This window comes from Hyperolius riggenbachi, chromosome 4 (genome assembly GCF_040937935.1).
Source record: "Hyperolius riggenbachi isolate aHypRig1 chromosome 4, aHypRig1.pri, whole genome shotgun sequence".
NCBI classification, from domain to species: Eukaryota; Metazoa; Chordata; class Amphibia; order Anura; family Hyperoliidae; genus Hyperolius; species Hyperolius riggenbachi.
In genome coordinates, this window is record NC_090649.1 from 111,723,667 (window position 1) to 111,736,947 (window position 13,281).

At 42.4% G+C, this 13,281-nt stretch overlaps 1 protein-coding gene across 1 annotated transcript in view; it reads right to left on the reverse strand.

Annotated features, from left to right (window-relative positions):
* Positions 1 to 13,281, reverse strand: part of DZIP1L (DAZ interacting zinc finger protein 1 like) — an 82,331-nt gene that overhangs the window by 39,732 nt on the left and 29,318 nt on the right. The window contains exons 2-3 of the mRNA XM_068280408.1: positions 6,178 to 6,747; positions 1,714 to 1,798 (exon numbers count right to left, since the gene is read on the reverse strand). Of these exons, the coding sequence (XP_068136509.1) occupies positions 1,714 to 1,798; positions 6,178 to 6,684 (592 nt within the window). The 5' untranslated portion in view covers positions 6,685 to 6,747. The remainder of the gene's footprint in view (positions 1 to 1,713; positions 1,799 to 6,177; positions 6,748 to 13,281) is intronic.

A 13,281-nucleotide genomic window follows, 5' to 3' on the forward strand; every position in this document is an offset into this window, starting at 1 on the left:
TACCAACTTAAAAATTAGATTTAAATATAAAATAAAACTGTAAGATCTAAACAAAGTCATTTTAGGAGAAGGAGGATAGATACAATTGTTTCTCTCCCCAGTTCATTTTCCCCTCGGATGTCCTTTAAATCTGTACCATGACACACAACAAGTAGTAATATTACTTCATTTGACACCTGCACTAAAATTAAGAAGACGTTTTAGATTATTTCCATCTTGAATGTATAAAGTCATTGACTCAGAACCATTACAAGTATGCAGCCAATGAACCCATTCTTGTTTTGGGTAGTTTACACAGAAATTAAAATATTCTTAAAGAGAGGACAGCAATGGCAGCATACATGTTTTGCTCAGTAAGGGTATACTTTATAATTAAAGCAATGCTCTACAATGGCAACATTTACTAGATGGTGGCATTTAAGAAGAAGAAACCACATGATGGTGGCTTACAAACACTAGCGATATCATCTCCTTAAAGAGTAACTGTCAGGCTACAAAAGCTAATTTAAACCTCTATTCTCCTGTGTTAAACAGTTTAGAAGGAAGCCCAAAAGCCATTAGTGAAGATAAAAATCTCTCTTACATTTGATGTGTGCTTATCAGCAAAGCTTTTATTCCCAAGCAGACACAAGCCGCATACCATACTGCAAAGCATTCTGGGGCTCTCCCCTCGGCTGCTAATGAGAAGTTACAGGGTCAAGTAACAATGGCATGTAACTCAGTCCAGCACACAGCACTGATAAATCTCCCAGCAGAGTACACTGCAGGAGTCCGCTATTGTTCCTAGCCACATGGCTAATTAATATTCACTGCAAACTAGTGTTATTCAGTAAGAGCTTTTCTGTGATCAGGAAGCAGGCAGGACATGACGACACAATTGGCTTCATAGGAGACAGACAAACATGGAACCTGCCATAAGCTGTCAGGAGCATCATTCTCTGCAAATACTATATAAAACTTCTGTGAAATCCAAACGTGGACAGTGAAATGCATATGTAATGTAAGTACAGCCTATATTTAGCTACTGATATATGTGTTTATTTTCTCTGAGACCTTATACCTAACAGCTCCTCTTTAAAGGGAATCTGAGGTGAAAATAAACGTATGAGATAATTAATTGTATGTGTAGTACAGATGAGAAGTAGAACATTAGTAGCAAAGATACGAGTCTCATATTGTTTCCAGTACAGGAAGAGTTAAGAAACGTTACTTGTTATCTATGCAAAAGAGCTTCTCTGAGCTCTGCGTCTAATTTAGTCAGGGAGCAATGATAGTTTCTGAAGCACTCATACATCAAAGTAACAATGAAAGACAACTTCAGATTAGATTTTACTGCAGAGAAGTTCAAAGGTTCATTAGCTCTGCTCTGTTTCATAGTTGAAAATGCAGAGTGTAGTTTGTAAACTGCAAATATTAGAAAATGATACAATGTTTTAAAAAGAAAGCTATATAACTGAAAATAAAAATATCAGACTCTTTTCTTTGCTACTAATGTACTATTAATTATCCGTACTACACATACAATTCATTATATCATAAGTTTTTTTCTCTTCAGTGTCACTTTAATTAAAGGCTGTGGTACAATATCTGAGGTTTGGCTCCTCATGAGATGGAGCAGTGATCCTCCTCGATGTGCAAAAAAAAACAGGAATAACAAAAAAACACAACAAAACAACAGCAAAACCTTTACATAGACGTATGTATCAGATTTACCCAAATCAGTGACTTCTGGATGCCTGCGCTGAAGATGCCCCTGCAGGAAGGAGTAGTTCACAAAGGCCTTGTCGCAAAGCTGACACTGCAAATAGTTAAAGATTAGAGATTTTTCATAAAATATAGATATAAAGTTTGACCACCTGTTGAACTGGATTAAAGCATATCATTGCTCTGAATACTGCTTTGAGCCATTGGACGTGATCACTAATCATTGAAGAAAGCAAGGGAATGTGAAGCAGACTCAATAACTCAATCACATACTTAATACTTCATCAGTGGCATAGCTGCAGAGCTATGGGCCCAGCACACATTTTGTTAAAGTGTACCTGAGACAAATACCAACAAGCGCTATACTTAGATGAGGCTTCCTTAAAGAGAACCCGAGGTGAGTTTGAAGAATATTATCTGCATACAGAGGCTGGATCTGCCTATACAGCCCAGCCTCTGTTGCTATCCCAAACCCCCCTAAGGTCCCCCTGCACTCTGCAATCCCTCATAAATCACAGCCACGCTGCTGACAAACAGCTTGTCAGAGCTGGCTGTGTTTATCTCTATAGTGTCAGTCTGCTGCTCTCCCCGCCTCCTGCAGAACTCCAGTCCCCGCCTGCATCCCTTCCCTCCCTGCTGATTGGAGGGAAGGGACGGGGGCAGGGACCGGAGCTATGCAGGAGGCAGGGGAGCAGCTGAGACTGACACTACAGATGTAAACACAGCCTCACAGCATGGCTGTGATTTATGAGGGATTGCAGAGTGCAGGGGGACCTTAGTGGGGTTTGGGATAGCAACAGAGGCTGGGCTGTATAGGCAGATCCAGCCTCTGTATGCAAATAACATTCTTTAAACACACCTCGGGTTCTCTTTAAGCCCCCTTGAGGCCACTCGGTACCTCGTTGTCTCCCTTGGTGGCTCCTTTCCCCCACTGGATGACCCGACAGCCCGGCCAAGTCATGTTTCGATGCACATGCGCTATGGATTGCAACTCGGCCGGGCTATCGGGCCTTACAGTGGGGGACAGGAGCCACCAGGGGAGACAGCGAGGGACAGAGCGGCCAGAAGGTGCTTGAGGAAGCCCCAGACAAGCATGGAACTTGATTGCCCCTCTTCCCAGCAATCTTTGTATAATAATCACATAATACAGACCACCACTGTGTGAGAGTGGTGTAAGCAAAGGAAATGGAATAGTTTGTTATACTATTTAAAGAGCATATAAAGATGATTATTACAACAGCAGCAGCAATAAAAAGCTAATGCAGCGACTGGAGGAGGGCCTCATATGGGCCCCTTAGGTTTCCAAACGACTGCTATTTATAGACGATTGGCTCCTCTAATTGATCACTTCCTAATAGATAATCCGCTACTAGTATTGCATTGGGCACCCAACTTACCGCCTGGGTGCCTGATTACCAATACAGACATTGGTGTCTGTTAGATGCCTGCCAATCCATGTACCCAAATCACCTAATCTGGGCATGACTACCAGGCAGTTGACGTGCTTTAAAAGGCAATAAATGGCAGCCTCTACATCCTTCTCACTACAGTATGCTATTAGCCACTTAGCAACTTCTGCCACGCTTTTCTACGTCCTTGTTTATAAACACCTGCAAACACATGTAAATGCTTGGTTCTGTGTTCTATTTTTAGAAAACTGAGTTAATATAGCACCATCTTGTGGCCAAAAAGTACAACTATTTCCAAATACACCATTATACACTTACCATAGAAAAATGAAATGCTTTTTCATTATTTTTTTAACTCCTTCACCCCTAACCCAAAATAAATTATTATTGCCATACATTGCAATAGGGACACAATTTAAACATTGTAATAACCGGAACAAATGGGCAAATAAAATGTGTCTGTTTTATCTACAATAGCACATTTTATTTTTAAACTACAATGGCTGAAAGCTGGGAAATAGTATATTTTTTTCGTTTTTTTCTTCTTCTTCCCTGTCAAATGCATATAAAATAATATAATTCTTAGCATAAACTATTACCCAAAGAAAGCATAGTTTGTCCCACAAAAAATAATACAGTGTTCTCCCCAGAGCATATTAGCAGGGCGCGCCGCCCGGGTAAGATCGGCGGCCGCCCGGGTACAACTCCGCTGCTTGAATGGCATAATTAGCCAGGCGTCCGTTCATCAGACACATTTTATTGTAAGCGCGCACACTACTGTTAGATCCCGGTAGCTGAAGACTCTCTTTCGTTCCCTCCCTCCAATCAGCCAGTCCATCTGGTTTACCCATTGGTGCCTCCCTCCAACCAGTCAAAACAAGAGAGACAGCCGAGTGCTCCCCGCCCCCTCACAAATCCATCCAGCCTCAGCCTGTAGCAGCAGCAGACGTCACACCAGGGAGGAGAGAGATCATTCTTTCTTACTTGCTCCACACGCTGAATTCACGGGCTGAGTGCACGGCAGCGTGACATTACACAGTGACAACTCAGTCACTTATACAAGTCACTCCAGCACACCCGTACTGCAGAGGACCAGGTAATTAACTTCCAGCAACAACAAACAAATAGCACAGTATTAATCACTTCTCAGTAATGCAAAGAGAGGTCACTAAAGGAATGTGGAACCTTAATGTTGAGAACTGTGTATCCGTGCATAGAAAGACTCAAGAATGTCAAAAAAGTGCCTACATATTAATTGTTCACTAAAACTGACATACTCATAAACATCTGAGCTTGGGGGGAGGGGAGGGATTAGATTTACTTAGCTGGGGCTTCTTCCAGCCCCTAGCAGTCTTATCTGGTATTTTTCTGTGGTTGCTACCCTCCAGGCTGCTGCTTTCCCCTCCAAAAGATCCCCAACCACAGCCGGTTGCAGGCTAATGTGCATGCAAGGACTCATTTATGCTCCTCTCTTGCTCATGCTCCTGTAGTCTGGAGCATTCTGAACTGCACAAGCACAGAATCATCCTAGCCACTGGAGCATGATTAAGAGGTGCCAACGTGCTTGACGACAAGAGACGGGATCTTACGGAGGGGACAGCGACACACTTATCGCAGTGCTCATTTCCCACTAGCATGCAACCTTTTTTTTTCAGCATCGCAATCGTCACACAATCCTGCTCCGTTCCCGGGAGCTGTACGTTGCAATGTACGTAGAGGAAATTGTAGGTTGCGTAATCGCATCCCGATTGTGGTTGCGATCACGCTTCCTTGTGGAAAAGGGCCCTTACTTCCCCACCCGGCTAGTTTTTCATGCCACCCGGCTGAAAAAAAATTCTGGGGAGAACACTGTAATATATAGATCATTTCAGTGTGATAATTAACGATAAAGTTATTACTAAATGAATGGGAAGAGCTTTTGAAAGGGAAACAACCTGTGGTAGAGAAGTGGTTAAAATGTGATCACATGACCAGGAGCAATAAGTTGAAGATGTTAATAACCTCATTTGATCTTAGGTACACTTTAATACTACAAAGTGATTATTCTCTCTGCAGTCTTGCAGACACTTACGCCCTTATTCAATTCATTTTTTCTCCTAAGTTTTCTCCAGGGAGATAATTTTTCATTTTCTGTTTAAAATACCTTTTCAGCACCTTGCTATTGAAAAAGTACCAAAAAGTAAGAGAAAAAGTATTTTCTTCCTTGGTGTTTTGAAAGGCATTTTATTGCTATGTTGTAAAAACATCACTTGGGGAAAACTCGGGAGAAACGCTGTGCATCTTTACAAAGGTTGGCCTCTTATCTTTAACCATATGGTCAGTTTATAGTTTATATTGTTCAGGTTTATTTGAGGGCTACATTAAAGGATACCAGAGCCGAATCAAATCCGGGAAATGGGGGAGCAGGCATGTATGGAGAGCTCTTCTGATGGCTACCACTCCCCCCATTCTCCTCTGCCCCCTCCTTGCAGATATAAAAGCCCCCTGGCAGCCTCTTCCGGGTTGCCGGAGTCAGGAGAGGCCCAGCTGTACACACCTGGGAGTGCTCTGTGTATGATGTCACGGTCGCGCAATGTCGGACACGTGCAGCTGAGCCAGCGCCTGCGCACTAATGCCCAACTCTGGCGACCTGGAAGAGGCTGCCAGAGGGCATTTAGATATATGAGAAGGAGGACAGAAGAGAACAGGGGGATCATCAGGACAGCTCCCCATACATGCCTGCTCCCCCTGTTTTTCTAACTTTATTTAGCCCTGGTATCCTATAAAGCAAAGCAGTGAGGTGTAGGAAAAGAAAAATGTGATACATACCATACCTTGGGAGGGGGGGGGGGCTCCAGATCCTCCCACAGACCACTGAATAGCGGCCATGGCCTAGGCTATTTCCATGCTACTGCGCATGCATAAGCCCTCACCCTTGCCGACAGTTTTGCAGTGGGAACAACACTGGAGCGGCCCAGTGGAGAAGATTAGGGAAGGTGGGAAGCCTATGGAGAATCCAGAGGCATCCCTCTCCCATGGTGCACTTATTTTTCCTACAGGTACACTTTAATGTTCTTGACCATACCTTATGGTAATTGTTAGCCCCAGCCTGGAGTAACATCTGCTGAGTACCAATCAATTTCTTCCTCCTTTTGTTTTCATCCTTCACCTTCTTCAGTTCCTCATTGAGCTTGGCCATTTCATCCTTAGTCAGCTGATGTTCATGTATTGCTTCCTGTACCCGTTCCTCTAATTGTGACACTGTGCCACTCAGAAATTCCTGGCACTGCAGCAGGTACTCAGTGATGAACTGTGCCAACTTGAGGACTTTCAGTAATACAGCATCTGCTGGCTGCTTGCAGTGTGGGCAGGTTTCATTATCCAGATTACAGAAGGTCACCGAACTGATGCACTCTTGGAGTGTAGATATGTCCAACTCTCTGGCCACCCTGTCCACATCAATGGCACTAATCCGCCTATAGTCGATACCATCTCTGCGTGTCTGGAATCTGAACGTCGAAAATCCTTTTGGGGACAGTGATATAAAGGGATAAGATGGGTACTGATTTGGTGATGTCATGTATCCTGGCATATTTAGGGAATGGAGGCTGGAGGGAAGAGCTGTCACAGGGTAGTATATATTGTTGAGGAAAGGCTGAAAATCAAAAATATAATTACTTATTGTAAAAATAATGACACAGTAAGTATTTGACTTATAAACTTCTCTTATATTGAAAATTGCTAAAAACATATGAATGCTGCACTGACGCTACATTTACTACTTCTACACCAAACACTAACCTCACAACCATTGCCCCTAATGGTAACCTCACTACTGCTACAACTAATGCTAGCCTCACTACCACTGTTCCTAACACCAACCTTACTACCGCTACACCTAACATTAAGCACACGGCCACTACACCTAACACTAACCTTACTGATGATGCTACATCTACTACTGGTGTACCTAACACTAACCTCACTATTGCTACACCTAACATTAACCTCACTACCACTGTGCCTAACTCTAACCTCACTACCGCTGCACCAAGCACAAACCTCACTGTTGCTACACATAACACTAACCTCATTCTGCTACACCTAGCATTAAGCACACGGTCGGCCACTACACCTAACACTAACCTTACTGATGCCACATCTACTACTGGTCGCCTAACACTAACCTCACTATCACTACACCTAACGCTAGCCTCACTACCACTGTGCCTAACTCTAACTTCACTACCGCTGCACCTAGCACAAACCTCACTGTTGCTACACATAACACTAACCTCATTCTGCTACAAGTAACATTGACCACACTGCTGCTACACCCAACACTAACCTTACTAATGTTACATCTACTACTGCTGTGCCTAACACTAACCTCACTACACCTAACACTATCCTCGTTAAAGCTACACCTAACACTAACCTCACTATCGCTTTGTTAACCTCAATACCGCTACACCTAACATTAATCTCACTTACCATATCACTCCCTCGAAATTAAGCAAAACAACACTAGGGACCCTTTTTTGTAGTATTCAGGCTCTCTCGCTCTACAGGGATTGTTACATTTTTCATTTAGTCTTTTTCAGAAGATAATTATGTAAACACACTCACTATTCACCCAATTAAAAATTCAAACAATAAGTTTGCATTTCTAACATCAAAATACACATATATTTAGAGGCATCTAATGACACATCACTAGTGAGGCACTGTACATTCTCACAATAATAGCTTCTCCATCTTATTCATGTGTGAGGGGCCGCAGAACAGTGTGCAACCGCGACCTGTCCTCTTTATATTCCGTTTAGAGAGTAGTCACACATACACTTCCTAATAATGGTAAAATTCAGCATTTAAAGGGAACCTGAACTGAGTAAAATTATTTAAAATAAACACATGGTGTAGCTGCAAATGAATATTACATACTTACCTCACCATCAATTCCTCTCAGAGGCTCACCATTTTCTTCTTACAGTGATCCCTTCCAGATTTTGTCAGAACTGAAATATACCAGTTGCTGTCAGTTATTTATCAGCTGCTGTCAGTTAGAACTGAATGTGCAAGGTAATGTCCATGTTTCCCTATGGCTCAAGTGGGCGATATAACAGTTTAACAGTGTGCTGACCAGGAAGCTGTTATGGGGTAATGGCCATTTTCAAAATGGAGGACAGAGAAATTCCATTGATCACAGTGGACAAACAGGATGCAGGAAAGGAGAAAAAGATTGATGAGCAGACTACATGGGAGGTAAGTATGATCAGTTTATGTTTATTTTGACTTTTTATTTTCAGTTCAGATTCTCTTTAAGCATTGCAGGAAAAATACATCATCAAACCGAACACAGTTGAACAAATAATATAATCTCACATTACTGTAGGTAAAAGAGCCCAGTTGAGAGGCTATAGTGTACATTACATGTATCCTCCTTTCTCTTTAAAGCGGACCTGATCTCAGAAGTTCCTCTCTGCACTAAAAGATACGCAGCAGCATAATAACCTTTAAAGAGAATCTCTACTGTCCAATTTGTACAATAAAAAACATACCAATCGAGTCACTGTGATCTCCTGGATCCCTCTTTGCGGTTTCCGCTGCGATCCTGGCTTTTAATCGCCAGTTTAAGGCAGTATTTAAAAACAAAAAACTCCTGCCAACCAGGAAGTGATGTTTGTATATATATATATATATATATATATATACGCTGTCTGTGAAGAGCTACAGGAGTGAGCCTAGAGGGGCGTGCATAGCTTGTATTCATTACAACAGAGGCAGCCCATTCCTCCCTGGGTCGACAAAGCTTAACAAAGAAAAGAAGATTAGATATATTACAGAGACAGTGCAACTAGAAAAGGCTGCAGTAAGACAGACTACATTAGAACAAGTATAGGAACTTAGAGGATAGAAGAAATAAGGCTGAAAATTTTGTTACAGAGTCTCTTTAAAGAAAAAACATTTCAAGTATACGGCTGATACAAATCCTGCAATAAATCTGCAATGTGTCTACCTCCTGCTTTTATGAAAGCAGACATTTTGTTAACATCTTGTGATTACCAATTAGCTTCTCTGCCGTGGCAGTCAGCTGACACATGTGAGAGATCAAATTACAACTTGTGATTAGTCACAGATGAGGGGAAATTAGACAGGCTAAACTCTCTGAATACAAACAGGGTGCATTTATCTCAGTTTTTCTTCTGTCCTGTGCAAGAGTTCAGGTCTACTTTAAATATCCAACGAGGATAAAGACATTAAAAAAAATAGAAATTATTGTGAACCCATGAGGGTTCAAACAGGCATAGTCAAAAAAATCCTCCCTTAACAACATCAGGTCCAAGAACAGATCTCTATCTAGTATCACCATCTAAAATTATGAGAAAACATGGATAAAATGAGCAAAACAGGTCATTCACAAATGGATTGGATTAAAACAAAGTATAACATCTGCATTTGTGCTTGGACAGCAGTATAGCTATTAGATGTATTTACAATAAGGGGTCTTTTATGTTTATGTGTGTATGTGTCAGACACGCTATGTACATACCATGTCTTCAAGCAGCAGCCAGCGTCTCTTAGTTCTGTTTGATAGCTGGGTAACTAGGTGTGTGCGACAGTAACCTGACTCCAGAGCACAGCCAGCCTACAATATTGTCATATATATGATGTGTGGTACAGGCATGCTAGGCCACAGTACTGTCGGGACCTGTTCACATATACGTAGGTGTTAACAAAATGCCAGCATTGAGAAACATATGAAAGAGTTGTGAAGGTAAAAAAGCAAACATTAAAAAAAAATGGTTCAAAATGAAAAAGAAGAATTGAATAATTTATGGGACATGGTATCTTCTTATTGAATAATCTATGGTAGTGTTTTGCAACATTAATCGTGCATATGCCAAGACCACATTTACCAAGTTCCCCTGCTGTGGGTAACATCGTCTATGCAGGTTATGTTTATTTCAGTTTGTTTTTTTGTATAATTTACTACATGTAGTCCCTGACATATGAACACCCAACTTATGAACAACCTGTCCGATACAAACGGCCCGAAAATAGGAAATGGGATTCTGTGGGAACAAGTCAAAACAATTTTCTTTTTATAAAAAAAGACCTTGTAGTTTTAAGAAAATCAATTTTAAGAAATTAAAAAAAAAAAAAAATATTTTTTAAACTGGTAAAATGCCATTTTGCTGTGGTACACTGAGCGCACAATGGGACAGAGGTGTCACACATACATGAAGCAAAAGAAGTCTGGAAAAAAGGATGCGGGGATTGCTGCTAGTAAAATATCACTAAGGTTAGCGATATTGTACTAGTGAATTTAGATTATAATTAATATTTACCAATATTTTACTATGGCTTAACCCTACTCTCACACAGAACCCTCCCCTGGTGGTGCCTAACCTTAAGAACCTACCCTGGTGGTGCCTAACCCTTAGGACCCCCCTGGCGGTGCCTTGCCCTAACACCCCCAGCCCTGGTGGTGCCTAGACCTAACCCACTCTGGTGGTGCCTAACTCTTAGGATCCCCCTGGCGGTGCCTTACCCTAACACCCCCAGCCCTTGTGGTGCCTAAACCTACCCCCACTGGTGGCGCCTAACCCCAAATCCCCCTCATATAGCTACCCCCCCTTCCGCAAAGCCATGATATGCAGCTATGAAGGTACAATTGGGGTGTCGGGAGGCAATGGGGCCATTTCTTGCAGAGAGGCTTTGGTGATAACTACATTGCAGCATTGCATTACAGGTGCTTCACTTTCTATTCATCTGACCTGTATATTGGTTCTTGTAAGTGTTCTGCAATCTAAAGTACTGTATATACTACATGTGTTTCAACATATTTTAGTTAGACTGGTTAGGAATTTGCCTGCACCATTTTTTGTTCACTTAGATGTCATCGTTGTTATATATGCTTTGTGGCTGCACTTTCATAAAATAATACTTGACTTACTTCTGTGTCCTGCCACAAGGTGATTATCAGTTTACATTCTGTGGGCATTGTAACAACTGGATGGCAGTCAGCAACACTCTTAAAGGATACCCAAGGCGAGAGCAAGAAGTGTTATTTACCCTACCTAGGGGTTCTTCCAGTCCCCCACAATCTCACTGTGGTTCCGATCAACTCCAGTGTGCTGCTGCTACAATTTATTACAGGTGGTTACACATTTAGCCATGGCCCTGACATCACACTATGGGAGGGGTTTCACCACTATATCAAAGACACAGACGTCCCTCATGATCCATTCGAGGGAAGGTTAAGATTTTTTTTTTTGGGGGGGGGGGGGGGGAGGGGGTATCAGCTATTGATTGGGGTGAAATTCAATTCTGGATTGAGGTTCCTCTTTAAACTGCATTTGCATGTGATTTTTTGCATTTCCTTTTTTTTTTGCATGTTTATTTGTAAAAGGTACCATTTAATCCCATCTCAGCTTCAATTTATTGGTCCATTTTTAGGCTGCATAGAATCACATTTAAAAATGTACATGATTTTGTATCAGCTATGAATTATTTGCACATCATTGGCCATCCCTAACTGTGAAACAGGCAGCAACATCTGCTTTTAGAAAGTGAAGCTGCTGAACCCAGTAATGAATGTGTAAGAAAAAAAAATCACATTTAGTTTTGTAAGAGCGTCTGAAACACACTAAACTGAACTTTGCCCTAAAACTCTTTACTAAACCAACCCTAGTGAAGTATGGTCCAGTGTTAGCCATGGAGCAAATATGCAGACACCAAACCAAGAAACGTTGATTCAGGCAATACCATTAATGAGTAACTGTACATGGTTAATTGCCAGCTTTCAAAATTTGAAAAAAAACCTGAGGCGGAATATTGAAATCTTAATAGGACCCAGAGACATTTCATGTGCACAATGACATGCCTCTGTGTCATTCTATCGCTGCTGCTAGTCCCCCCTTCCCTCTGCTGTCCACCCGAAAATATTGCCAGGCTAGCCACAATCTGCTTGTCGCTAGCCTGCTTTGTTTACCTGAGGCTTGTCAATCAGCCTCCTACGCATCGCTGCCTCCATTACAGGCTCCCCCCACTGCTCCCCGCCTCTGCTAGATTCCTCCAATCAGAAGCCAAGCCACGACCCAGGAAGTACTTGTGCACATGGCATGCCTTTGGGTCCTATTAAGATTTCTATATTTAGCCTCGGGTTCTCTTTAAGTTTCTTCTGCAGGCATGTTACAGAACTGGTTTAGAACTGTTTGATTCTTCTGAACCAGTTCTGTATCATGCCTAAAGAAGAAACCTAAAGAGAACCTGAGGCATGATTTATGTACAAAAATAAATACTTAACTAAGGAGAGGGAAGCCTTTGGATCCTCCAGAGGCTTCCCATAGAGATGGCCCGAACGGTTCGACCGCAAACTTATTCGCGTGAACTTCAGTGGATCGCGTTCACGGTGCAACTCGAACGATATGCAAGTTTGACCCGCCCCCTATACTACATCATTAGGGTCAACTTTGACCCTCTACATCACAGTCAGCAGACACAGGGTAGCCAATCAGGCTACACTCCCTCCTGGAGCCCTCCCCCCTTATAAAACGCAGGCAGCGTCAGCCTTTTTACTCACTCGTGTGGCTGCAGTAATTAGAGAAGGGAGAGAACCTGCTGACATGGGGAAAGCTTAGTTAGGCTGTTGTGTTAGGCTTGTTAGGTTGCTCCTTCTTGCTGATACTTATTGCTAAAAAGCACTCCTCATCCTCAACAGCTCTTTTGAGCGCTAATGTTGTTCTTGTGTTCTATTTTTTTTTTGTGTGTGTCCCACAGACACTTGTGTTGCATATACAGCCCTGTCAGTCTATCGCAGCTGCTGGACCTTGGCCCTTTAATTCCTACTGTGCCACTGCCAGGCCCAGCACATTCAGTGACTACCTGTGTGTGTCACAGCTGCACATTTGTACCAATCACTGCACCTGTTCAGTGCACCTACCTACGTGAGCGCACGCAATGTTATATACCATTCAGTCGCCGCACCTGTTCACGTTACCTGTGTGTGTGACAGCTGCACATTTATAATACCAATCACTGCATACCCACCTGTTCAGTGCACCTACCTACCTACGTGAGCGCACACAGTATTATATACCAGTCAGTCGCTGCACCTGTTCACGGTACCTGTGTGTGTGTGTGTGACAGCTGCACATTGTATTGATACCAGTCACTGCATACC